The 25,994-nt window shown below is 43.1% G+C and overlaps 1 protein-coding gene across 1 annotated transcript; it reads right to left on the bottom strand.

The window, feature by feature from the left end:
• Window positions 1–1,382: 1,382 nt before the first annotated feature.
• Window positions 1,383–25,994, bottom strand: LOC115587964 (follistatin-related protein 1). Its single transcript, XM_030428149.1, has 11 exons — window positions 25,834–25,994; window positions 25,627–25,686; window positions 10,239–10,340; window positions 9,980–10,109; window positions 8,472–8,504; window positions 7,642–7,772; window positions 6,718–6,836; window positions 5,999–6,111; window positions 5,136–5,246; window positions 4,927–5,021; window positions 1,383–2,868 (listed from the first exon to the last, which is right to left on the bottom strand). Exons 1-11 carry the CDS (start codon window positions 25,834–25,836, stop codon window positions 2,827–2,829), a joined length of 939 nt encoding a protein of 312 aa, XP_030284009.1. The 5' UTR covers window positions 25,837–25,994; the 3' UTR covers window positions 1,383–2,826.

Here is a 25,994-nt window from a genome sequence, read left to right on the forward strand (position 1 = left end):
TTTATTATTCTGGACACAGACAGAACCTCAGGAAGTTCATTTTTATTGTTTTTCTTGTATAATTCTTGTTTGGATGTTTTAAACTTCCATATGAAGTTGTGTCTACACCTGACCTTTCCTAAGCAAGTTACAGCCATTTCTTATAATATTGTTGAGTGGAAAAAAGTGTAATCCTATATTTCATTGACTAGCCATGTAGGTGTGTCTGATAAAGTTCAGAGGAATAAAGGGGAATAAATAGAAAGTTTTTCAAGTCATTACAGGGGACACTGAAGAAAAAGGGTCTTTTTCTGAAAAATATGATATACATTAAATATGAACAACAAAAGTAGTTTGGCTACAACTGTTGGCTGTTGGCCAAGAGGATGAAACTACCAGGGTTTCCTTGACAAATCAGTGCTGTAGAACAATGCGTACTCATGTTCACCACAAAGGCCCTGAATGCCCAAACAAGATATTTTAATAAACCCCTGATAATATCAATCAGTATCAATATTATATTGTCATTTTGGATATCTTATCATGATATAGATGGCACAAGTGATGTTTTTTACAGGTTTTAAAGGCTGCATTACAGTAAATTGATGTAATCTTCTGCAAACACCAGACCATTCTACTTATTCTAATGCTTTGCCTTAACCCTCTTAGTCATTATATCCTCATTAATGGTAATTACTTATCAAAAATCTCATTGTGTTAATATTTTGTCATATTTTCTGACTCATTACTGCCATACAAAGGCCACACGCAGTAACTCTGCCAACTATGAAACTCAAATGGCTTTCAGCCAAATGTGTTATAGGTAGAACAACAGTTATGCATAACAGTAACTGTGGTACTGCCTTGGTTTTTTGGTTGAATTTTACAGTTACTGCAATTTTTACATTCCTTTTTCTGTAAGATTACACTTAGAGGTTTTGCCACATAAAAAAAAAAAAGACATTTAAAGGTTCAGTTTCTTTCATAACTGAATTTTGAGCAGGACAGAATACCCACCCCTACAATGTTGTTGCAATATCAATATCAAGGTATTTCATCAAAAATATCATGATATTGGATTTTGTCACCCAGTCCTAGCTTTTATGAAGTATATCAAGATGTATATCATGTATTGTCATATAGCCTAAAAATATTGCACCATTATTTTATGTCTATATCCCCCCAGCCGACTGGCAGCCACATGAGAGAGTCTAACAGTGAATCAATGGGTCCCCCATGCTTTGTATTTGTTGGATCAACTTAATGTAATACTTTCTAGGTCAGACAGTTATTTATATTAATCTCTAATGGAAACTTCACCTTTCTTTGACTCACAATATTTGAAATTGAAGTTTGGCAGATACAAGCACACACACACACACACATACAAAGTGACAAATCTGTGTTGTGGTGTATGGGCTTTATTGGCATACATACCTTACAGTCTCTGCACCTTTAGTGGAGTATAAAGATTTTGCTTGAACTAGTAATGCAACTTTCACACAGACATGTATCAGGGATAGAGTCACAAAGCACTGGTTCACTGCTAAACTTCAGCAAAGCACACTCACTCGTCCCATGCCGTGTGGCATAATAGCAGGCAAAGGTAGAGACCTTTAGTTTTTGCAGGTCTAAGGCACTGATTTTATATTGTCAAAGCTCCCAATCTAGATACAGGATTTTAACAAATACACATTAAATGAACAAAACTACTCTCAGCATCACACTTTCATAGCGCGCACACACACACACAAAATCACGCATACACACGCACACTCAGTTTAAATGCACCCAGTTATTGATGCGTCTAAGCTACTTTAGCTGACAGTGAGGCTAGTCCTTCTGTTAGAGTGATTTTGAAAGCACAGGTATAGTGTTGTTGCTGGGTCCAGAGTAATGTTTTACCTGGAGGATTTTGCACATCATTGAAACATCAAGACTTTGGTTTCAGTATCCACCATGCTATATTCAGATCAGGTCTCACCAGGGTTAGAGAAGATGGAGCCATTACGTCTTCATCTCAGATATGTAAGACGAAGAAATTAAAAAAGCACCAGAGAGACTTGCCTGAGCATAACATGGGAACAAGATTAAATTCCAACTCAAGCCAATAACATACTGTACATAGAAGCAAACGTTTTTGCAGCACAATGATTACTTCAGCGGTAAGATATAAACAAATTTCAGGCTTGTGATAAACTAAAGCCGAAGAAAGCGAGGGAAAAATAAAGAGAAGTGCATCAGTCAAGTAGTGGCCTACTGTGGCAGCTCTACTAGTTCTACATGGCAACAAAATCACTGTAGCTTTGTGCTCTTGTCCCAGCTTCTCTAACCAACATCCTGACCATAAAAACCAATGACGATGTGGAGAAACATGCAGCACCTGGTGTCGAGTGGTCAGCTTTCTCTGTACTCACACGCCTCCATCATCTCAACAGCTGGAGTCTCTGAGCTCCTAACTTCACCCATCTCAAACAATGACTTCCATAATCAAAAACAGTGACAACTTGACAGGTTTTTTTTCTCATTGTAACTGTAAAAATATAAGAATTGTAGTAAAAATAGCCCCAGGACTAGTGTAGAGGCGCAATAATACAATCAAATATGACAGTACTGAACATGAGGGAATCCTATGATACTCTTCGATTGCCCCTGAACCTAACAAACATCAACACAGACACTTAAACAATGTAAAAAAACAAAACAAACAAACAAAAAAAGGATAATAATTAACATAGCAGAGAAACATGAAAAAGTCAGTTTAACATCAACAACACATGGCCGCAAGGTAAATCAAGTATGGAGGAAGGGTGATGACGTGCATCCTCTCCGTCATTGCGTCCTTATTTAGGCCTCCTTTGTGCTGCTCTTCATCTTCTCAACTGTTTCCTGTATTTACACAAAGGAAAAACAGAAAAATAAGCATCCATACGCTAATGTTTCCTTCTTAAAAGCACAGTATGTAATTTCTATGGGTGTCACAATCAGAGCTTGACACCAGTGTACTGAAACAGAACATTTAAGGGGAATTTAAAAATATAAATGACTCAATCATCTATTTCGGCAAGATTCTTCATATCAGTGCATATCCGGCAACAAATATATCAGTAACCATTATATCAGTCGGCCACCTAGTGAGCCTTTTTTTTATGTTTAACATTTTGTAACCTATTGACTGGTGAAATATTTTGACAGTTTAAACAAATTATTCATATATTTAAATACATAAATATAAATAATACATACATATATAAATGTGATATTTCACAATTAATACCACGTAGTATATGTATGTTTTCAAAGAAGACTATGAAAGTATAAATCACAGTGATATCAGGGCATAAAACCAATGAGCTGTTAATGTTTACATATCAAGACTTGGTATGACATAGCTGTCAGTCCTGGAAAAAAATGTTTGAATTTAATATTGAAATATAATCATGAGCTTGAAATCGAAAATCGAATCAAATCATGTATTTGGAGAATTGTGACACCCGCAGTCATTTCTGCCCCTGGGGGTGTCTCTGACAACAAAGACTTAGCATGGGATCATGGGAGCTGCTGTTTTATATTGCCACAATATATTGACAATTTGTAACATTTTTGGAAGCACGCATATCACTGAGGGCCTTACTTCAACGCTGTATTTTCAAGTAAGGCCCTCATGACTAAAAAGAGTGTTCAGCTGGTCACACCAAACTTGTACCCACACAACCACATTTGTTTACAGTGGCATTACAAGCTGCCCTTCTGGAGTACATGACCTTGCTGACTCAGCCGTGGCCTCAAGCCAGAGCTCTCGTTCTACCTTGTGAGCCTCACGCTCTCTCTCTCTCTCTCTCTCTCTCACACACACACACACACACACACACACACACACACTCACACACACACACACAGCAATCATTCCATTATGTCCTCAGTGAACTGACAGAAACAACTAACCCTTTTTTAGACATTTTTGTCTAATGCAATCCATTGTACAGGGAACTCGGAAAAAATGGAAAAGTGCAATGAAACAACGATCCAAACTGGACCGATCCTCCTGTCACTTTTTAAGTGCCCTAATCTGTTAAATCAGCTGCTGTGTTGATTGTAAAATTCACAGACTTGCTATTCAAATTATCCATGTGCAGCGTCCATGTTTTCCCGAGCAGATACACCTTGACACATTTAAACTGGAAGTAGGGAATACAAAGTTTTTTTTAACTTTTTTTTCACATATGCAGGAGACCTGTAAACAGATTTTGTGCAAAATTGGTGTTCCTCTTTAACACAGTTAGATAATGCTGGCTTTCTTAATTCCAGCAGTGTATAGCAGGCTGGTTGATAATCACTCTTAGGAATGACTACAGTCACTATATAACTTTTTATAATTATCTTCCACAGAAAATCATAATGGCACCCCTACCCTTCAACAGCTTCTAATAAAAAGTAAAATGTTGGAGATCATTTAGCTCTTTTTTTTCTCTGCCATCTGCCCCTCTGCTTTATACCCGTGCCCATTTCATAGTTTTATCGATCTAATTTAGAAAACATTTCTTTATTTCACAGCTTTTGATTTACTGGTCCACTTTTCGAGCCAGGCGTCATAAAACTGCTGATTCGCTGGCTGGCTCGCTGAGCTGTGTAGGGTTGGTACACAGTCACATAAAAATGTACACCTACCAATTCCTCTGTGAATTGTTTTGTGCTGGCTGAGCAGTTTGATTCCAAATGCTCAGGAACACACTGTGAGTAATCAACGTTATATTGTATAGGAATCTGAGAGCAAGCACTTGGGTTACGGTTCATGTCAGTGAAAGTTCATGGCCCTGTAACCAAGTGGAAGTGGTGAGGCGTGGGTAACATGGAGCTTTGACAAACACTTTGCCCACGTCTTGATATGAGTCATTTCATTACATTTTTCTGTTGTTTACAGGGGTTTCTCAGATTGCAAAGTCAGACCTGGTGCTTGTTGAGCTCAGCCACACGGAGGTTCCACTCCTCCTCAGTCATCTCTGCCCCGGCGTCTGTTGACTCATCCACAGCTGCTGTTTTATCTGGACAGGTAACATAATAGTCCGAAATGTTCACAAGGCATTTGTGAGCTAATTAAAATCATTAAAAAAAACAGAATAAATATCATATAGCTCATCTCCGCGACTTGAACTTACCAGTGCAGGTCATTGCAGTGCACACCCAGTTGCCACATGCACACACACAGCGGTTACACTCGACCTGGGTCTCTGCTCCATCCTCATATGTCTCATCCTCCAAGGCACATTCTGCAGAAAATACGCATGACAAACTTTTTCAGCCAAGAGCGCAGATAATATACCGCAGCAGAACGATAATAGAAGCAGCATTGCACTGTAATCAATTCATGTCAGCATTTCAAAATGCCACATGATTCATCCAGTATCTCAACTTTTAAAATCACATGCCTTCGGCTTGTTACAGCTCTCTGATGCAAAGTCAGCAAAATTTGCCAACACCCACGCCGTGCAGAACTTGTGGAGCATGTGTGTTAGACATTAAAATAAGTAAATACATTTGAGACATTTTTTAATAACTTTCAAGATGTCTATCGTTCTCTTGAAATGTCCACGCTTGAAAGTCGTGATTTCCATGAGCAAAGGACTCTGTACGTGATAAATCACACACTGGGCAAGCTTTGTTTATTTGTGTAAATAAACAAACACACAATTCCTGTGTGTGTGTGTGTGTGTGTGTGTGTGTGTGTGTGTGTGTGTGTATCCTTGAGTCTGGTAAAGGCAGGGTTCAGTGCTCCAGAGTGAATGTTATTTTTTCTCTCTGCTTCTGTGAACTTTATCCCAGTTATGTATCAATGCCAGATGACTGAGCAGACTGAGTTGACTATCACAAAAAAAAACAGAGCAGAGCAGCAAACCAAAGCTCATTTCCACAGTTTGCTGTGTGAAGACTACTTCAGAAGACTGTCAGACTAAGCTCATTTCAATGCACCCGCTTACTATCAGTGTCACATGACATATACAAACTACTCCTTTAAGCTCACTCTTCTCTGGTGGATTGAAGCCGGGCTTCAGGCAGTTGAGGAACTCATCAAAGCTCAGCTTCCAGTCGGCGTTCTCATCAGAGAGCTCGATGAGGGCATCGACACACAGGCTCCTGGGAAGCACAAACATACATGCAAACACAGAATAAATATTTGTTGCTCTATGCAGTCAACAGAGGAAAAAAAAGCACAGAGCCGCAATGATAATTAGTTTAGAGGGTGTAATTCCATAGAGCACAGTTGGTCATGTCAGTGCAGGGTCCCACTGGAAGCCTTCAGAAAAGTTTGCACTGGCTAGATAAGGTTCGATGACTTTTCCGTGTACCTTAAATTAGCACAGCGGCACACAGATACGGATCTGTATGTGAAAGCATTGCTACAGAAGCAAATAGAAGACTACAGAGTTTGGAAGGTGACAAAATAAAATAGAACCCAGACTACTACAAACTACTACTACTACTACATACAAAACCAAGAACACACCTTTATCTTGTCTCCTAGCTGTCCTAATGCTGTCTTTTTAATCAGTGTGCTGTAATATATTGTTTCTGTTTTTTTGTTTTGTTTTTTTTTGTTTTGTTTTTTAGGGTGCCTATTGTCATCTGGCCGGGGACTACAGCAGGATATTAGCCATGTTGGCTAAAGCTGCCCTTTTTTACTGTTGTTGATGCAGTTGATTAATTGGGATTGTCTTCGATATAATAAACTAATAAACCGACCTGAGCAGTTTGTTGCTCTCCTGGTCTGCGTAGGACTGCAGCTCCACAACCGACTCATTCTGCTGGATGAATTTAAGCAGCTCTGAGGAGTCCAGCTGAGAGTCACCGTTGTCATACGACTGTGGGAACAGGGACAACAATCAATTAGTGAAAACATTATTCTGAAAGAAATCAGCGGAACCAATCACAGAACCAAGCACCGAACCTGGGGCGACAGAGCCTTCTCAGTTGCTGCCCCCTCCCTCTGGAACACCGTCCCCAAACACATCCGGGACTGTACAGAACTCAATACTTTCAAAACACTGACCAAAACTGACCTTTTACAAAGTGGCTTTGTGTACCTGAAAAGCGCTATATAAAATAAATTAATAAATGTATTATTATGTTTTTGATCTGGTTGGTCTGGGCTGACAGTGAATTTTGCAGCCACAACCACAGACATTACCAAGACAGCACTGGTTGCCATGACAAAAACCTCTCTGAGTCTGTCAATAAGTGATTTCCATTTGACACGAGCACATCAAGTACTGGCTGTAATCATGGCGGTAATGGTGGTGGACTTTTCAGATGACTAAAGAGCTATTAAATGAACGGAGTGTTTGTGGAAGACAGTTGAACTGAAAACATTCATGGGAGGATAAATAAAGTATGTGCAGGGCAAGTCCACAGAAGTAAATACTGCTCAAGGGAGGGGTCCGGAGATCCTCATTAAACTGAATTATAACCATCAGCTGACACGCTTGAAAGATCTGTCACATGAATAATTAGGCATGGTCTGAGGCGGCTTAAGGATCAGGGTGGTTAGAGGAGGCCTGCACAGATAAATAAACCGGGCTATTCTGTACAGAGAGCGGTGTTGGAGTGATAGCGTGCATTAGTAGAGAAACAATTCAACCATTGTGTCTTTAAAGGAAAGAAGCCCACCTTGAAGTACTTGTGCAGGATGTCAGAGAAGTTGGATCCTTTGACAAACCAGCCGTCGGGGATGACCTCAGTCTGCAGCCACTGGATCACACGACTCCTCAGCTCGTTGCGGTCAGCAGCGTAGCACACCACTGCAGGGGTGGGAACATTTCCAAGGGACAACAGCATTAATTAATAACCTGTCTCTTGGAAGCTATTTTACAACTGATCCCTGTCCTTTTGTGAATGCATAAGTCAGTATTACCATGTGCATTATGCCCCTTCCATTGACCATAAAATACAGTCATACGAGCCAAATCTCAGTCCCAAAACATAACCCATCTGTGTGAACCATGGACTAATTAACAAAATAGCGCTGAATTTAAATGATTTCAAGTCATATTGGTAACATTTTTATGTGGAAAAATCACGTTTCCTTAAAAATATTATCTTAAATGGGAATCAATCATTGTTCTAACAGGTTTTGTGAGCCAATAGTAAAACACAATTGGTATCACGTGGTATGTGTGTTTAGTGAGCATCAAGAGTCTTGGTAGTTGCCCTAACCTGGCCATAACAATGTCAACAAGCGTTCGCAGCTAGTTCCACAAACTGGCAACCACTTGAGGGGACAGATGATAACAACAACAGCGGTGTTGTGACATGAATGCAACGGTAGAGGGGAGATTGGAAGCCCCATTTAGTGGCTGAATGTTGTCAATGACACTTTAAAATTTTCATGGAGTTTTTTCTTATGGCAGTAAAATTACGAACATTTTAAGTCTGTATAAAATAAATACATAAATACAGTTTAACACACAGTTTTACACACAAACACGGCACAAACTCACCTGGGCTGGCAGCAGCCTGCTCTGATTTCTTCTCTAAAGGTGAATAAAGAAGAGAGAAAGATTTGGAACATTTGAGGCAAAAAACAAAGAAAAATCAATTGCACAGCATTGACTTGATTGAGATTGATGGAAATGAACCTGGTTGTCACTCAACACTTGGGCAAAGGTCTGTCAAGAAGAAGGTGTGATATAACCACGTTCTGTGTCTACCTTTCCTGCCACAGCTCGGATCAATGTCCAGCCGAGTGGGGACACAAAGAGCGCGACATCATCGAGTGTGAGCAGTGAAAGTTCACTCTAGATAAGGTGCTTATATTAGATGCATTAATAGATAAGTCAAGGCCATCAACCCTGTCACCTCGTGTATCAGCTCCATGGGCTAGCTCAGAGATCACGTGCTAATCAGCTCAACTAAATATATGAGAGGATTATCAGCATTTGAACTAAGTGACACCAGTCGGGCGAGCCAGATGATGCTTTGTGACCCTCTATGTTGCACCTCCAAATTTTAATTTAGGGATGCTCGATCTTAAACTTAACAAATTGTGGTCTGATAAAATACGACGGAGGGTCAGTAGAAAGTCATGTTGGCATAATAAACTCAATAGCTTACAGTACAGTCAATACTTGACCAATGCTGAAATAACCAAGTAAGCAGAGTCGATAATATTTGAGCGTCCACTCCTCCCAACTAAAAGCTATCTTGAGTAAAGCTAAAAATAATTAGTTAGCGGTTAGATGCTCTACTCTGACTCTGTTGCAGCATTTGTAGATTGAAGAAAATGTAAATATTTGAGTAAATTTCTGTACAGAACTTGAGCAAATGTACTTTGTTACATTCCATCACTGCCAAACTCAAACCAGAGTGGTATCAGTGTCAGTTCTGACATTATCATGCTGACCAAATCTACAATACAGTTCTTGGTCAATTTCATTGTTTTTCACGTTCAATTACATCAATTCAGGCTCAAATCAGTGTTAGAGCCACACTCTCATATGACTTGACACAAATAATGATTTCATTGAGTTCTATGCAGTTAGCTAATATAATCTATTTTCTTTAAAGAAAAAGAGAGCACTGGTTTTGGATCAGGCTCAATATTGGCAGACACCCCGAGCTAAGGTATCGGAATCAGTATCAGGAGAGAAAAAATAAATGCTGATAAAATGCTGTTGTCGGTTGTGTCTGCGTCGCTGCGGCACTGAATCACACAGATTCAGTAAGGAACCGCAATCAGACAGCGGTGGCATAACAAGGGTGAAGGCTATTTTTTAACCTCTACCTCATCCTGCCAACGTTTTTCAGAGACACAGTTACCGCGGAGAGTTTCGCAAGCCTTCAACTTAGCTGGGATATCAGTGTAAACATGTTAAAAATATCCAGGTAGAAAGTTCAATTTTAACATCTGCGTTTCAGTGAAAACTCCATCTACTGAGTAAGGCACCAAAACAGCCAGAAATGGACCCCGTGGTCAGATTGTGACATCCCGTGTTGCTGCGGCTCGTACCCTGGCAGTGTCCATCGTGGGCCACCTGGATCTTGAGGCCGGTCAGACAGGCATCCCTGTGGAGCTCACAGTGGTTCCTGTAGGTCTTCCCGTTGCTGCCACACACTGACCTCTTGTGGGGCTTACAGCTCTGAAAAGAGAGGAGGAAAAAAGAATGACTATGAGGTTAAAACCAGGGGGCGGATTTCTACACAGAAGCCCTTTTTTTTTCCCTTCACATTCCTACTTCTTCTTTCGTCCCCGCGGAGCCGAGACTCACCTCTATACACAGACAGCTGGGCTCCCCCTTCTCGTTCACGGCGCACTCTCTGCCGGCCCCACAGAACACGTTGGCGCACACTTTGCTCTTGCTCTGCTGCTCCTGAAAGAAAGGAGACGCGTTGTTGGCACTTTGGTTCGCTCTGGGGCTCTACAGGTTTCACACACATGGCGGCGCTGTAACCTAATCGACAGGCCTGCTTGACTGCGCTGCGAAGGCGTTAAACAACATTTTAAAGCACATGCCAAAACCAAATTCTCTGTGGGATTCTACATTCACACTAAACCACGTTTTAATCACACTGTCTTTAAAAAAAAAAAACCCTGAGAGACGGCTTCCGCTTCACTATGAAACCCTCTCCCTGGATGACATCCAAACAAAGCCAGCCTGGTTACGCACCTTTGTTCGTTGGTAACGCAATTTATCTCAAAAACCTCTTCACAGATTTCAAAGGAATTTAGTTGAAAGTTGGGCCAAGGGCAAAGGATTAATGACTGGCCTAGTTTGTGTTTCCATTTGAAGTTGTTTTCTCTTCGAGCTCCTGAACTGTGAAACACAAAATTACTTTTCAGTCATCGCCCTTTCCACCACCACTATGTAATATTTGAATAAAAAAATTCAAATTTATATGTAACATTTACAATTTCAATGAGGTAACAACGCAAACTCAGAAATATTTATATTTTTCCATGACTGAATAAACAAGCTGTTCTCAGGGGAAAATCAGGTCCCCAGAACACTGTTTGAAGCTAGAAAGGTGGCAGGGTCCGCCACATGTAAACAAAGAAAACAGTCTGAAATTGTGTTGTCCCTTAAGGTCTTTTTTTGTTGTTGTTGTTGTTTTATTATTGATTCATGAAAACAAAAAGAGTTTGTTTAGTTTTTTTAGACATACAAATCAGTCAATCAAGATCTTTCTCTTCTTCCCAAAGAACTACAAAGTGAACCTTTAATCTTATTTAGATAGGTCAGAATACAGCTGTAAGCGTGGCCTGTTTAACATAAATCACTTCATGAATGCACCAGATTTCAATTTCGCTCTGAGCCATCCTGCAGGGTCTGTTGATGAACCCTCTAGGTGGCGCTACCTCACCAACATGATAAACAACTTTGCGGTCACAATTCTGACCCATCATTTTTCACATTTCATCCTCCTGAAAAGTCCCTGAACGCCTGGGCGTGACTCTGACATTCTCCTAAAGCTATTCAACCTCTAGATCAGCAGGATCACTGTGTGTTTCCTTTTCAGATCTGGATCAAGATGCAGTTTTCAACATTTATGTTGTTAGAAATGACCAAATCAGACACGCGTGCTTCTAAATCCCCGCTCTCCAACACACCTATTTCATGTGTGTTTGTGTCCACACTTCAACTGAGGTCCCTGCAGACACGCTTACGTTTGCTAGCGGTTGCCATGCCAACGATGGCCATACTCAGCTCAAGAAGTGACAGCTGACCACACTCCACTTAGAGAGGAATGTAAATGGTGAAGCTAATGCCTCCAACGTCCATTAAACAAGGCGGTGCTGCAGATTACAACAGCTATGGTGTTTACAACGGCGTCATGTGTGCGTGTGAGTGCTGAGGGAACAAAGGATGAAGTCAGAACCGAACAGGCGAGCAGGATAAGACGTTGCTGGATGCCAACCAAACTGTAAGCTCAAAAAACCCCTTCATTAAAATCACATGTTTTCTATCGTTTCTGTGTCAGTTCAAGTTTCTTTTCTCGCGGTTTCAGTCAGTCTAATTTTCTCTTGTTGACACTTTTAGGCCTTTGTGTCTTCATCTCTTGTTTGTTTGGTAAAGGAGACTGCCGGCAGGAAAAGAAAAAAGAAAAAGGATGAGTTCACTGGAGCTACAAACCAGCCAATCACAGGATGCCAAGCGGAGCTCCAAGAGCTGCTTTATGACCCTCATTACCTCCTCCATTCCCTATCTGTGTGTCTGTGTGTGTGTGTGTGTGTATACAGGGTGTTTCCACATCTGGAGTCTGAGCTGTGTTTTCCTTTGGGCCCATTCCCATGCTCTGAGAAATCTTTTCTCCTCCCTGCCTCTCCAGACGCCCCCCTCCCTCCTCCCCCTTTAAGCTGCTGTTTCCTGTAAGAGCGAGACAGAAAGTTGGCCTTCTGCGAACGAGTGCACGTGAGCTGGCTCCCAAGCCCCCTGCGCGTGTGTTTGTGAGCGCAGGTTCTGGTATGTAGGTTAAAATGAAGCAGGATTCTCGCGACCGAAACTCTTATAAGCTAACTAATCATAGAATATAACAAGATGGATGCTGGGAGGCGGGCAGTCACATGCGCGCGGTCGCAGTGGTGTAGCTTTTAACCTCAAAGAGGTGCGAGGAGAGGGATCGTCGGGTTTTTGGTTCATTTCTATGCATGATTGAAAACACACACACATACACATACACACTTGCACTCCAAAGTTGAGGTCACGGCAAAATCTTCAAAGCGATCCCCGTGGCTTGGAGCATGTTGGACAATTCGTTTTTTTTTAGACACAGTTGCGCTGGGAGCCTGTTGAAACCTGTAGAAACCTTCAATGAGAACATGAATAATGGATGGGCTGCTTAAATGAAACTGGTATAAACATAGAGCTCTGCCTGTCCACCTCTTCTCTCGGAGCACAACCAGCAGAGGATTCCTGACATTTAGCTAATGAACACAGAGGCACAGGGCTCGTTTTTTTTTTTTTTTTCCGGCTGATTCAAGTGGATTGTTGCTATGGTGAGAGCATGTACAGGCTCCTGTTGTGGCAAGATCACAGAAGTGTCAATCAAGGGAGGCAAGTGGAACCAAGCCCCATAATGAGATCACAGCAGAGCTTGTTGTTCAGATTTTATGATTGACACAGAGGAAAAAAAAACAAACAAAAAAAACAACGGACAAAGCCACTGTAATGTCACCCAAACAACCTTCAACACACGGGGGAAGCGAGGCTGCCTTGATGTGGTCATAAATCATGTCTGCGTGTAGCCTTCGTGGAGTGGGCATACACAATTACACGCACAATCGGACATTTGTATTTATGCTCAAGTTCTGGTTTTGAGTTTTAACCTTTTTTTGATCTTAATTCAGATTTTGGTGTTTGTATGGAACCAAGAGAAATCTGTTTCATTAATCCTCCTGTATACATTTAAATCCAGCTATACCCAGGTTTGTGGTTATCTACCTTTACACTCTTTCCTCTTATTCCTAGAGCTTCACCGATCATGTGGCAAAGCTGACATATTTGCAGACATTAGCTATTCATTCTTTGCTACTCCTGCAGACGTATATGTTGGCTAGTAAGCAGTGGTTGGCGGTCTGGTCGAAAATGATATCAGGATCTCAAGACCACGATCTAAACTGTGAAATGTAGAGCCAGACGTGAAATAGCCAATGAATTTCTCCATTTGCACCATCGTGATAAAGATAGTTCATTCGTTTCGCTCCGCACCCGCCACGCAACAGGCCAGAACTCCTGCAGCATTGTTTACATTAGAGTGTTGCAGGATCGAGTCCTAAAACCTGTAAATCAGTCAGCACTTGTGCATTTCCGGCTCCCTTGACAATGGGCTCTTTGTGTGTGTTTTTTTTTAACTGCCTGAAATAAGGTTTGCAGTTCAGGCAAGCTAAACATCTTGCTTTCTGTTCGTAAAATACACGTTAAACATCATCACGGCAAACACGAAACTCGTCTGCTCACTAGTCCGTCTCCACAGGTGGACTTTTGTTACAAATTCCTCTATCACACCTGGTGGTGATGTTAGCTTTTACTTCTGCTGATTTCATTTACGCTTCAAAAATCATGAAAATGGTGTTCATCTCAGGATTAAAAGCATGTAAATATCATAAACTTGTGTTCACCACAGAGCTTATTTTCTGCAATAATCAAAAATCCAATAGGAAAATCCCTTAGTCCAAGGAACCAGGGCAACGCTAATTTCCTTGTTAGCCTCAACTGTAGTTGGCTACATCACGTAACTGGTTTGTTCATGTATTCTATTGAGAAAGGTCCAAAAACCCCAATTTGCAGTTTAACAAAAGGTTATGTGACTACTTCCTGGAGTGTCTGCTGGTCGCCCGGGGACCTCTCAGCAATGTCGAACTTCATCAAAAATGGTAATTTGTTTTCGAAAAAGCTTTTTCCCGCTTTTAGTCTAAATGCTAAGCTAAGTGAACTTCATAAATACTATACAGTCATTACTGGTATTGAGCCTCTCATCTCAAACCGGTTTCATGCCATGATGTTAACATGCAAAAAAAAACCACACAGTCAGGATTCTGACTGGCACACTTGAGTGCATGTAAACACACTCATTAACCAAATCACCATGAGCGCAGACATTAAATGTACAAATGGACTCGGCACAAACAAATACAAACACGCCCACTGTGGGTGTCCTACTTAAACGATATCAATTTTTCATCGCAGCAGACAAACGCTGCCTCATTTTCCTTCCCCCCCGATCAAAAACAATCACAGGAGCCAGAGCGCTGATAAGTGACTGGTGAATCACAACTGACTAAACAGAGCCCCGTCATACAGCACTGCCTCAAGCATAAAACATGGTTGTATACACCACTCGCAGTTCATTTTTCCTCGACTCCAGCCCTCTTTGCTCTACCATTTCTTGCCCCATCTCAGTCTTTTTGTCAGGAGGTTAAATCATATGAAGGTTTTTCAGGAGATTAAGACATTTAACTGATATTTCTTAAAGCCCTCAGAGCGTAGTTCTCATCTTCCAAGTCTGGTGTACTTTAATTTCTGCACGGCTGTAATTCTCTCTGTCTTTTGTCTTATTCCCAGTGCCATGCCCTTTTACGGGCTGTGAGAGACGTGCCAGTGAGCCGAGACCAGCTATGCGGAGTTTGATGGAAGACGGAGGATGAGAGGAGGAAGCTGTGCAAGAGAGTCTTAAAAAACAGGTAGATGGTGAAGGTAAAAGACGAGGTGCGGTGTTGTGAAGTCAATTTCTCCCCTGCTACGTGTTGAATGGCTCCATGCTGAGGCAGAGAGAAGCAGAAAGGGCAATGTATTCTCGCTTCACATATGAAAAAAGTCTCTTTCAACTTCCGCCGCCGTCGAGGGCGCAGGCGGTTACGACAGCAACACGGCTGAATCTGCACCCACTAACACATGAAAGACACATTAAGGCCGTGTCGTTGCATGTCTTTCTGAATCTGTCGATACGCACAGTGGTATGAGTAATGGATCCTATCCGGCTCCGGCTGCGTGTCTTGACGCATAGGTGTGTTTGAATGTGTGTGTATATGCGTGTGTTTGTGTGTACATCTCGGCGATGCTCCATTGATCTAGGAGGCCAATCAATGCTTCTCTCCTGCGGGTGTCACTTTACAGCCACCGCGAATCCAATTCCCACAATGCACCCTGCCCCCTCATTAGCATAGAAAACATTGATTTGGGGGCTGTAAACACCCTGTCCTGGATATGCCCACAGCGACAAACAGCATAATGGAGGTTACTTGAAAAAAAACGTACGTGTTAATTGCTGAATTTAACCTTTCCGTTAATGATTTGCACAACGATATCAGCGGAGTCAGCACGATTTGTTTATCGGGCACGCAGAGCTCCATTTAATGCAGCCTGTTAGGATAAGCCGGCATTAAATCCTTCTCGTATTGAGCTTTTTCTTGAGAGATTCAGTGCTATGCCCATTGTAGAGGTTGTGCTTCATGGTGCAGTCAGCACGTGTTACATCAGTACAAGCTCAATAAGGATGTCAGGATTTGATGTTGGATTTATAGGATGTCGCCCGTTTTATCCTGTAAACGGCCACCTCAGTGTGATTTCCCTCTTTGCCCCGAGGTACAGCAAGTCTGGTGAATGTTTTTCCGAGAAAAATGTTATGCTGTTTGACAACTTGAAATATCAAATCTAAATTATCTCCGAAGGCTACAAGTAATGATGTTTCTGCTCCGTCTGGTCACCAGTATAAATGTATTCATGCCACCCGTTAAATAATAATAATAAAAAAAAGGCATGGTTTCATTCTCAGACCCAATCTTCCCTCAAATATGTTTGTCACAGCACAAACTGTAACAAAACAAAGAAAAAAAAAATGGTTAAAAACAACAATCTGAATGGATGCAGTTAATCTTGTTTTAATTTGCTGGAAAAATGATGACTATCTAATCGAGGAAAACAAAAAGGGTAATGGAGTACGAGAATCAAAAACTGCTGTCTTATTTGGCACCCCTCCCACCCGCACACACACCACCCCCCAAAAAATCATAGTTATTCATCAAAGAAATTATATTTCAGAACACATTAGGGAGCGTTAACAATGACGCTGACATGAACTGACGAGGCAGTGAAGTCGAGGCAGGCATTACAGCTCCCAGCTGTGTCCTGAAGGCATCAATCTGTCTCCATTTAGAGACTATTTTAGCCACCTTTTATAACCAGCAACACCTAAAAACAGAATTTTAATAATAAAAATGTTTACATATGGTTGTCTTTCGACTACTGGGACATGATGTACGTGTGAAGGCATTAAAAGGAACAGTTGGGCATGTTTAGAGGACAGACGTATTTCCTTTCTTGCAGAGAGTGAGAGGAAGATCAATCCCACTCTTGTGTTTGTATGGTAAATCTAAAGCTACGGCTGGCAGTTAGTTTAGCTTTGCATAAAGACAGGAAAAACTCTGGCCCTGTACCAAAAAGGACAAGTTGAAGGTTTAAGAAAAGTCAAAGAAAAGAAAAGACAAGACAAGTCTTTTACTTTAAGCTAAACTCCCCGGCCTGTAGCTTCCTCTTTAGCGTGCAGACACTAAAGCGGCCAGTTTCCTCTCCTAACTCTCGGTTAGATCGCTCACGAACATGTTTCCCAAATGTCTGAGGAATTCTTGCGAGTCGTGTTCAGTTTTTGCATGCTGTACATGTAAAAACACACAGTAACAGTTATTTTAAAGGAGTTACGTGTTAGGAACGTCATGTTACTAAAAGCAGGACACCAATACTGGTTTCTTACCTACTGCTACCCCACTCCCTACCACCATGTTCTTCTCTGCAGAGAATCTCAGACTGCCAGATGGACGGACAAATGTGCGCACAGCAAGGCAACTTCACCCTCATCAACCTCATAATGCAACCCTGCTTTTTCAAGCCTGTTTCTAAAGAGGTAAAAATCACAGAGAAGGAAAAGAGGTGAAGGTGAGGGATGTAGACAGGAGCCAGAGTCAGGAGGCGGGGGGGGGGGGGGTTTACATTCCTGAGCTGTGTTGTGCCTCAGCTGGGGTCCGACAGAGTTTGTCTTGAGCCAAAATCTCCTCAGTATTTAGGTCAGAGAGGTGCCCCTGCTCTCCCCCCTCTCCGGGGTGTCCCCTCTTTCCCTCTGTGTTGTCTCTCCAGCTCTGGATTGTCCAAAGCCCATCAGCTTTCATGAAATGCGGGCTCGCTGCCAGGATCGAAAGAGGACAGGGAGGACTTGAACTGAACGGCTCGTCTCCTTCTGTCCACAAAGACCTCCCTCCCGCGTCTCTTTCCCCTCGAACCAGGCCTAACCCGAGGAGAAGTGGAGCACAGCCAAAGAAGAACCACTCTTACGCCGCACACTGAACGCTAACTGTGAACCAGTTTCCTCCTTTAAGGAATTTATTTCACGGGGGAGAAACATAACAGACCATCATGGGCTCCAGCTTTGAACCGTCACAGAGGCCTGTAGAATTTTGCCCTCAATAATTAAAGTGTCTCCATTCTTTTTCTTCTCTCTGGATCTACTCAGCTGTATCTTCATACATATGAAATCAGGTTCAGTCTCATTTCTTCCCGCCTCTCGAGAACAGACACACCGTCAAGTCTCCACTGAGAAAAACACACATCAAATCACTAAAATGACATGCTTCCTGTGAGCTGAGACGCCTGGTTAGTTCATGGACTGATATGAGAATGAGTTGATAGTGGAACTGGCAGGATGTGTCCTCGCAATAACGAGGCCAAAGTAGGACTAATTCGAGCGTGTTATAAAGATAAGAGCTCTGCGGGTGGTCTCAAACGCTCTCCGAGGGGCCAGGTCTGAGATTCAAAACCTGCAGAGACTAAAAGGGACCCTCGCTAAGGACCAGCTTAATCGGATCTGCCTGTTATTCCCCACTCTGCTCTCGTTTCTTATTCAGTGTGAAAGGAATGCACCAACGGACGGGATGATGTCACCCCGGTCTGAAGCCACTTATTTTACACCCACCAGGCCCCGTTGTTCAAGAGCTGAAATGTAACAACAACCCCCTGGAAGAAGCGCGAGGAAGAGGGGAGAAACAAAAGGCAGACGGATAGACAGAAAGAGCCTGAACGAAAGGAAGGAGGAGAGGAAAAAACAGAGAAAGTTAAGAGAGAGAAAGAGAGCGAGAGGCTAAAGAAAGGCAGGAAATAAGTCACGGTCTGGGCAGAGCCACATCTGCTAGCAGTTAAAACGTCACCGGAGAACATAAAATCCTATAAACACAGCACCACCCTCCTCTCCCTTGTGCACCCAGTCGACGCACCGAGACAAAAGTGTCCCCTGTCCCCTCCACCAAACATAAGTATCCCACTTTTTATCCCGTCCTCTACTCCCCGCGTCTCTCCTGTCATCTTTTTCTGTAAAAAGCACAGATTCTGTCATCTCTTACAACATTAATGTCCGTCTTTCTCTCATTCTTGATCCAATAATTTTCCTCAGACCCTTTGCTCTCTTTTTTTTTTCGCTCTGTCCACTTTGCCACCTTCCTCCCCTTTCCCTCCCACCCCTCGTCTGTTCTGGGGCATTTTTTTCCATTGCCAGGAAAGGAAGGAGGGAGGGAGGGAGGGAGAAAGGAAAAGAGGAAGGGAGGGAGGGCCCATGTTAGGCTCCAGCCAGGGGAGTGAGTAGATTCCTTGCCCTGTTCTCTGCTCCCTCTTTGAGGCCAGTATTGGGGCTAATGACTGGAACACGCTTGTAGAAGGAAAAAAGGCTCATTTACAAATTGCAGGACAGACCTCAGCCTCTACCATGTTAGACGGAGACCCCTACAACTTAATCTGGGACACAGACCAGGTCTGATAAGCCCTAACTACGCACCTCTGTATCTTATTTTCCCTCGAGGTTCATTAAAAAAAAAACCTGCAATTTCAGGTTCAACTAATTTCATGATTGTATTTCAAGCAATCATTTTCCTCATTCCAGATTTTCAAGCAAGGAGATTTGTTGCTCTTGATGAGCTATTTGAAGATGCAGCCTTAGGCTCTGGCAGATAATGGTCATTTTTTTAAAACAATTTCCTTTCACATTTACAGAGAGAAAGATGAATTGCTTAATCAAAAAACTATTCTGCAGATTCATCCATAATGAAAATGCTCATTCTGTTTCTGTTGATCATAACTGTTGATCGCAACTGTCCAATCGTCTTTTTTCTTCCTCTGCTTTGTATTTGGGTCGAGGATGTTCGGGTTTTTCTTTTCATCTTTTACACTTTTTCACCCCCCTCGACGCACACTGAGGCAGTGACATAAAACAAAAACATAACCTCACCTGATCCAGCTCCCTTTGCTAAAAAGAAGACGATGCTACGCAGGAGCACGCTCAGAAAGGCCAGTGAGTTTATGTTTGAGCTCAGACAATTGTGTTACATATACTGTTCTCAAAGGTCAAGACGGAAACAGAATGAATGAAATAGTTTGACGATGAAAGCATGTTTAATAAATGTGGTGAGCAGATTTGTGCCTCCCAGAGGATCTGTGTCGAAGGATGTTTTCCTCGACAGCAGTCGGACCTCTGTTGATCCACAAACCCGTTGCCCTGCATGTCTCTGTTTCAAGTCATGTGCGCAAGACACAGGTTTTGGACAAGGATCGGTCCATGCCGCACATAAAAGGGTGTGCTGTTCACCTGTGACACATGTGAAAAATGTATTCAGGGAATACACAAAGAACCCAGTACTGGTCCTTAGAATTGAAGCGCAGGGCTGCAACATGTGATTATTTTCTTTATTGATCAATCTCTGGCTTATTTCCTCAATTAAGGTTTCAGTATGTAGGATGCAGTGGCATCTATTGCTGTTGTGAAAGTTCCTCTCGAGAGCCAGTGTTTGATTTGTCCGTGAATGACTCCGCCGTAGTCACGCGTCTTTATCGAATCCAGCTCCAATCAGCAGTGACAGAAACATCATACGCGGGTGGACACGCTTATTTTCTCCCCACCCTTGACAGAGTTAAAGACGTTAGCGCCTGAATACTTTTGCATCTGTCTCCATTCAAGCATCTCTTCGTTTAAAAGTTTGAACGAGAGAAGGAAGTAAACGACTTAAAAAAGTAACGGCTGTGTCACTGGCCTTCATCTTAGTAATTATACACTAACGTAACTATGACTGAAAATTTGAAGTCCATTAAAGCTGTAGGAGGAGCCTGGGAGCTAAATTCAAAATGGTCGACTGCCTTTTGGGTGCGATTCACATGTGCACGGAATTTCATACCTGTAGGTGAAAGTAGGGGCTGCATTTTAGGGGGCTTCAGTGCGCAATGTGGCCACGCCTGTTGTGAAAAGTTCCACCACATTTCAATTTTGAGTAAAGTTTCATGACTTTTTGAGCATGTTTATAAAGACAGAAAGAAAGAGAGAAAGATTCCTTGCCTTTGATTATATGATATTGCATTTCTGCAAATCAGTGAATCCTACACACTGGACCTATGATAGTTCAATAAAATGTCAGAGAATACCAGAACATGGGCCCCAAAACCTACATTTAATCAGTTTATTGGTGACATAACACAAGTACTGTACTTCATGCTGCTTTCTACTTTCCCCACTACATCTATTGAAGACCTACGGATTTCATTTTTCAATGACAGCCTTTTGTTCGGCTTTTAACACATCACAAGCCCATTCAATCGGTTCAATCAACCGCTTGAGAGTTAAAACTGAGTAATTGAGCCACTTTTAGGCTGCAGCAGTTTCTGGTTAATGGTGAAAGAATTCAACTATCGCACCTGGAGAGAACAATGGCAGCCAGTTAATCACTCATCTGACAGCACACTGTGATTCAAAAACGAGGCCTGATCTCAAGGTGCACAGGACCGTCTTTGATGGAAATTAAACCGGTCATGTTAGGTTGTTTTTTGTAAATTAACTTCCTTGAAAGTGACTTTGAAATTCAAACACTTCTTTTTAACATGTCGGGCCAATGATGTTTATTCAGCGCTCTTGACTGCGAGCTATAAAGCATAAAACAAAAGGGGAAATTGTTGGCATCACCGAGTCTGTTCCCCGGGTGAACTTAATTGCGCCTCGCCACCTATACGTACCTTTAACTTTTAGCATGCATGAGTAAGTCAGTGTTTTACATATTCATTATCTCTTGCTCGCAAGCCCTTTGAGTCGTGCTGCTCTTTGTCTTTGTGCGCCCATGTTAATTCATGTGTGCAGCGCCTTTGAGTGCACAGCGCCGGTAATGATAAGATACAGCTGGTAAGCTAAATGAGGACTCCTTTTAAGCCAAGCCAAGAGTGAATAGAACACACTGCAGGGACATGAAACACGGCACACACACACACACCCCCCCCTGTTTCTTCCTCTCAACCCCCTCACTACACCGCCAAGTCTTACCTCACCCACAATCTCCCCCTGCTATAATTGCATGACTGTGGCTCCGTCTCCTTTCTGTTTTACATCACTCTATCTCGCCGTCCTTCCACAATCCCCGTGCAGTGTCCATGACTGGATGTCGGGCCACAGTAATTAGAGCAGGCTGATACAGGCAGAGGACACAGCGTCCCCTCATGCTCATGTTCCCTACACCTGGGCAGATATTTTTAGCCCACCTTGGATGAGAGAGAACAGGCATCAACATGGCAACATTGGCAGGGTGCCTGAGAGGCTCAATCAGAGCCTGCTCCAGATGCAGGGCATCAGGGGGACCATCTTCTTCTTCTTCTTCTTCTTCTTCTTCTTCTTCTTCTTCTTCTTCTTCTTCTTCAACCTCTCAACTCTTGGACTGGCTCCTCTGGTTGCCTTGTTGGACTTCCTCGTGACTTCTGCATTTTTCAAGATCCAGAGCAGGCGCAGATAACCAAATTAACCACTGTGTCATTCCACCCTGACGCCATGAAATCTTGCAGGATAACACAATAACACCGGATGCCATATAAACAGAAACATAAACATCCCCTCCCTCTCTCTCTCTCTCTCGCTCTCTCTCTGTGTGTTCATATGCATGAGTGTGCGAACATGTCCCCTGAGGCCGCAAACTCTTATGACTTTCACTACGCCTGAAACTCGACCTCCTTTGCATACCGAGCCCCCTGTGCGTTTGAGTTGAGGCTCCAACATTTTACTCACAAGATGCTTATCTCGTTTCCAGCAGAGTCCCGACCCCGGCCACCCTGCAGCCACACCAGGCTTGTCTCCAAACGCAGCCATTTCTCACCTCGGGAGGCACACGGGCACCGTCCTTTGTCATAAATCAGGACTTAGTGTCCAGGCTTTACTACCACACACTCATGCCAGAAAATAAACACATCAGTTCACACACACAAAGAGTCCTGCGTTTAATTTGCCTCAGCTGCTCTTTTCCTGAAAATCTAAACACACACCCTCGAGGCTGATCAGATCCTCTCCTGCGATAGCTTCGCTCCAACCTGTTGACCTCCTTCAGACGGCACACTGGAATGCCGGATCAGGCCCTTCCCACGGCCAGTCAACTGGCCATATATTATCAGGGCAATTACCTTTGGAGAATAGATGTCTTTCTAATGCCTCCCCATTAACTCGGTGGGTACACGCAACAGACTCTGCTGTGTGCTCTGTCTCCACCATGCCATACCTCCAAAATAATGGCCATGAATCTAATAAAGGCACACACAATGGCACATTTTCCAGCCAGAGGGCTGAGGTAGGGGACAGCCGAGCAAGGTCAGCGGGGAGGGGGCCTAAGTGAGTAATGTTGTGGCAGTTGAGGCGATAATGGCCATCTGCGTGAAGCTATAAAGATAGACCAGGCAGAAGAGACGTGGGTTTATCTTGTGTTTTGTATTTGCCGCACTGTTTGAAAGAATCTATCCTCTAATTAGGCCGCAGCCATTACTTCAGCCTGCAACTGTTCTGCAGGTCAACAGAGGAGTCAACACAAAGCCAGGTGTTCAACAGCTGTGTCCGGTGAGAGCGCAAGGTCATCAACCAACACCTGGTGTGTGTGTGTGTGTGTGTGTGTGTGTGTGTGTGTGTGTGTTTCTAGTTTTTTAAAGGGACAGTCCACTCCAAAATGAAAAGAAAATATTTAGCCTTGTAACTGTGGTGCTGTTTATCTGTCTAGATCAGTTTGTCTCAATCTTTTCTTCAGGCTGTATCGACTCCAAGGATATTAGGCTCTCCAAGTACCACAGACATGATGGTAGCCTGACTTTATTCATCTCACTGTTTTGTGCTGTTTGCTGCCAACGTTAGCAGCTGCTGTGATCACTGCACTCGTGCTCAATACACTCCGCCTTTGACTTCAGCTTCAACATGGCTGTTCGAAATATTCCCGTCCTGCTCCGCACTTCTACTTCCTGACAGTTCACATTTGGAGCCACGTTTGCAGTGTTTTTGAACCCCTCCTGTTACGCGCCCCGCTTATAATCTTGCTATCACAGTTTAGGTGTGAGTTTAGCTCCAAGCTAATCACGGATGACGTATGTCCGTGTGACAAGCATGACTGTGAGTCCGTAGCAGGCTTGAACAAAAACACTACAGGACAGACATAACTTATATTAGATTACATTAATTTGAAATTCTGTTAAGTGTTTTTAAATGAACTTATTTCATTTTCAAAAAGCATATGTGGGATTCCTCCATGTAACACCACAGGAAGCTGACAAACCACCAGTGGTACCAAAGTCTGAGAATGAAGGGCAGATTGTTTTGGTCATGCTGTAGAGATGTTTGCCTCATCTTTAATGTAACTGAACGACATGGCACTCAGCTTGTAGTGCTCACAGCATTATCTCTTTACAGAAATCATGACCTGGTTACTCAAGATAATCTACACACCTTGTTGTGAACAGTCTCATAGGAACTACTTTCTCTCTACTGAACTGTATCACTGCGCAGAAGAAAGCGTGCATCCACTCATGGACGAGAGGCTAGCTAACATTACAGCTCAGCCAAAAAGGATGTAACTAATGTCAGCACCCGGCACTAAATCTCTCGTCCATGAGTAGATGGATGTGATCTTCTCATCCACGCAGTTTTGTAAAAAAGAAAATAGTCCCTGCATTAAAAAAACGCTCACAACAAAGTCTGTGGACTGTCCTAGTAGCCCATTGCTTTTGAGTTTTTAAACAATTTTTCTGCCTGTTTCCATTATATTAGAGAGAAGGGCGGACACTTCCAAAACGCTGCAACTCACACCAAAACAATCTGGATGGATGAACAGCACTACAGGTGAGAGGAGACACATGTATTTTATCATTTTGGGGTGAACTGTCCCTTTCAAAGGACTAGTTTCACAACTTCCTCACCCAGAGTTAGAAGAGAAGACTGAGGGTGGTCGTCCCCCCCTGTGCCACCAGGCCGGCCAATCTAACAGCACATTATCTCCGTGTTTGCTCAGAGGTTGGACTACTTAGCACCGCGGTGCGAGACCCATAAGGTGAGCATTCTCACAGCCCCCCGAGCACACAGACAAACACACATGCTCCCCTCACTGACCACCCAAACAACGGTGTTTGTACGCCATTAGAGCAGCAAACGGTGGCACCCGAAGCATCCCGCGGGATTGATGATGAGGGGTCATCAGACAAACCGAGCGGGGCTTCGTGAGACAAACACTTGCCCTCCCTTCTTTTCTTTTCACAGCTGCCTGTCACTCTTGTGCCACTCTGGTCCTCGCTGCTGCACAGAATAAAGACCAGGAGGAGCATTTCTCTCTGTGTGTGTGTGTGTGTGTGTGTGTGTGTGTGTGTGGTCCAACAGGATGAAAATTGGAAGTGTGTGCCTACAATAAAACACATCAACCTGCATCCTACGTGCAATCTTTTCTAAAGGATTATGAATGTCCCTGAAGACAGAAACTGCCTCACTGGCAATTTAGTCCAACTGGGAGCCGGATTGTCTCAACAATGAAGCTCATAATTACGCAGAGTGCCAACAATAAAAAGGCATAATTGGCTCTTCTTAAGAAAACAAACACTGTAACAGGCTGTATGCTCAGCACAGCTATGAATGTTTGGGCTTTTCAGCACAGCACTGACAGACTGACTCGCAACCCTGTCCAGATGTTTTTCTCCCTCATCTGTGAACAAAGCTGCTGTGTTCCTGTCACTCCAGGCGCACAGCTCGCACACACACACAACCACGAAGAAGAATTCTGTTCAAACATGACAAAAAACGAAAACCTTCCAAAAAAAAAAAAGGAAAAAAAGACAACGATTTCAGCTTCGGAGCTCCAAAACTTACCTGAGCGTTGCAGACAGCCGCGGCCAGCAGAAGCAGCGCGGCGACACTTCTAGACAACATCTGGACGCGGACAAACAGAAGAGGAGAAAACAAAAAGTAAGGTTTAGCGAAGAGACATGATGATGGTGAGAGTTCAACGCGTCCAGCATCAAGCAGGACAAAACTTGAAACGGAAAAAAAAAGCTACTTTCAGGGGTTCAACGTTACCATTTTGGCGGAAGGAGAGCTGGACAGTGAGCTGGGAGGACGGGAGCTGCTGGTCTGGGTGTTTGTCAGGACGGAGGCGAGCAGGAGGTCCGCGATCGCAAGAAATCTGAGGAGCGCTGAGGAATTCGTGCCCGTCCGCCAGTCTCTCCTCCTCCTCCGTC

This window comes from Sparus aurata, chromosome 9 (genome assembly GCF_900880675.1).
Source record: "Sparus aurata chromosome 9, fSpaAur1.1, whole genome shotgun sequence".
NCBI lineage: Eukaryota > Metazoa > Chordata > Actinopteri > Spariformes > Sparidae > Sparus > Sparus aurata.

Coding starts and splice junctions, on each gene's coding strand:
- LOC115587964 (XM_030428149.1), bottom strand. Junction 8,505..9,979: donor CCACGATGGACACTGCCAGG/GTACGAGCCGCA, acceptor ATTCACCTTTAG/AGAAGAAATCAGAGCAGGCT. Junction 6,837..7,641: donor TCCTGCACAAGTACTTCAAG/GTGGGCTTCTTT, acceptor CTGTTCCCACAG/TCGTATGACAACGGTGACTC.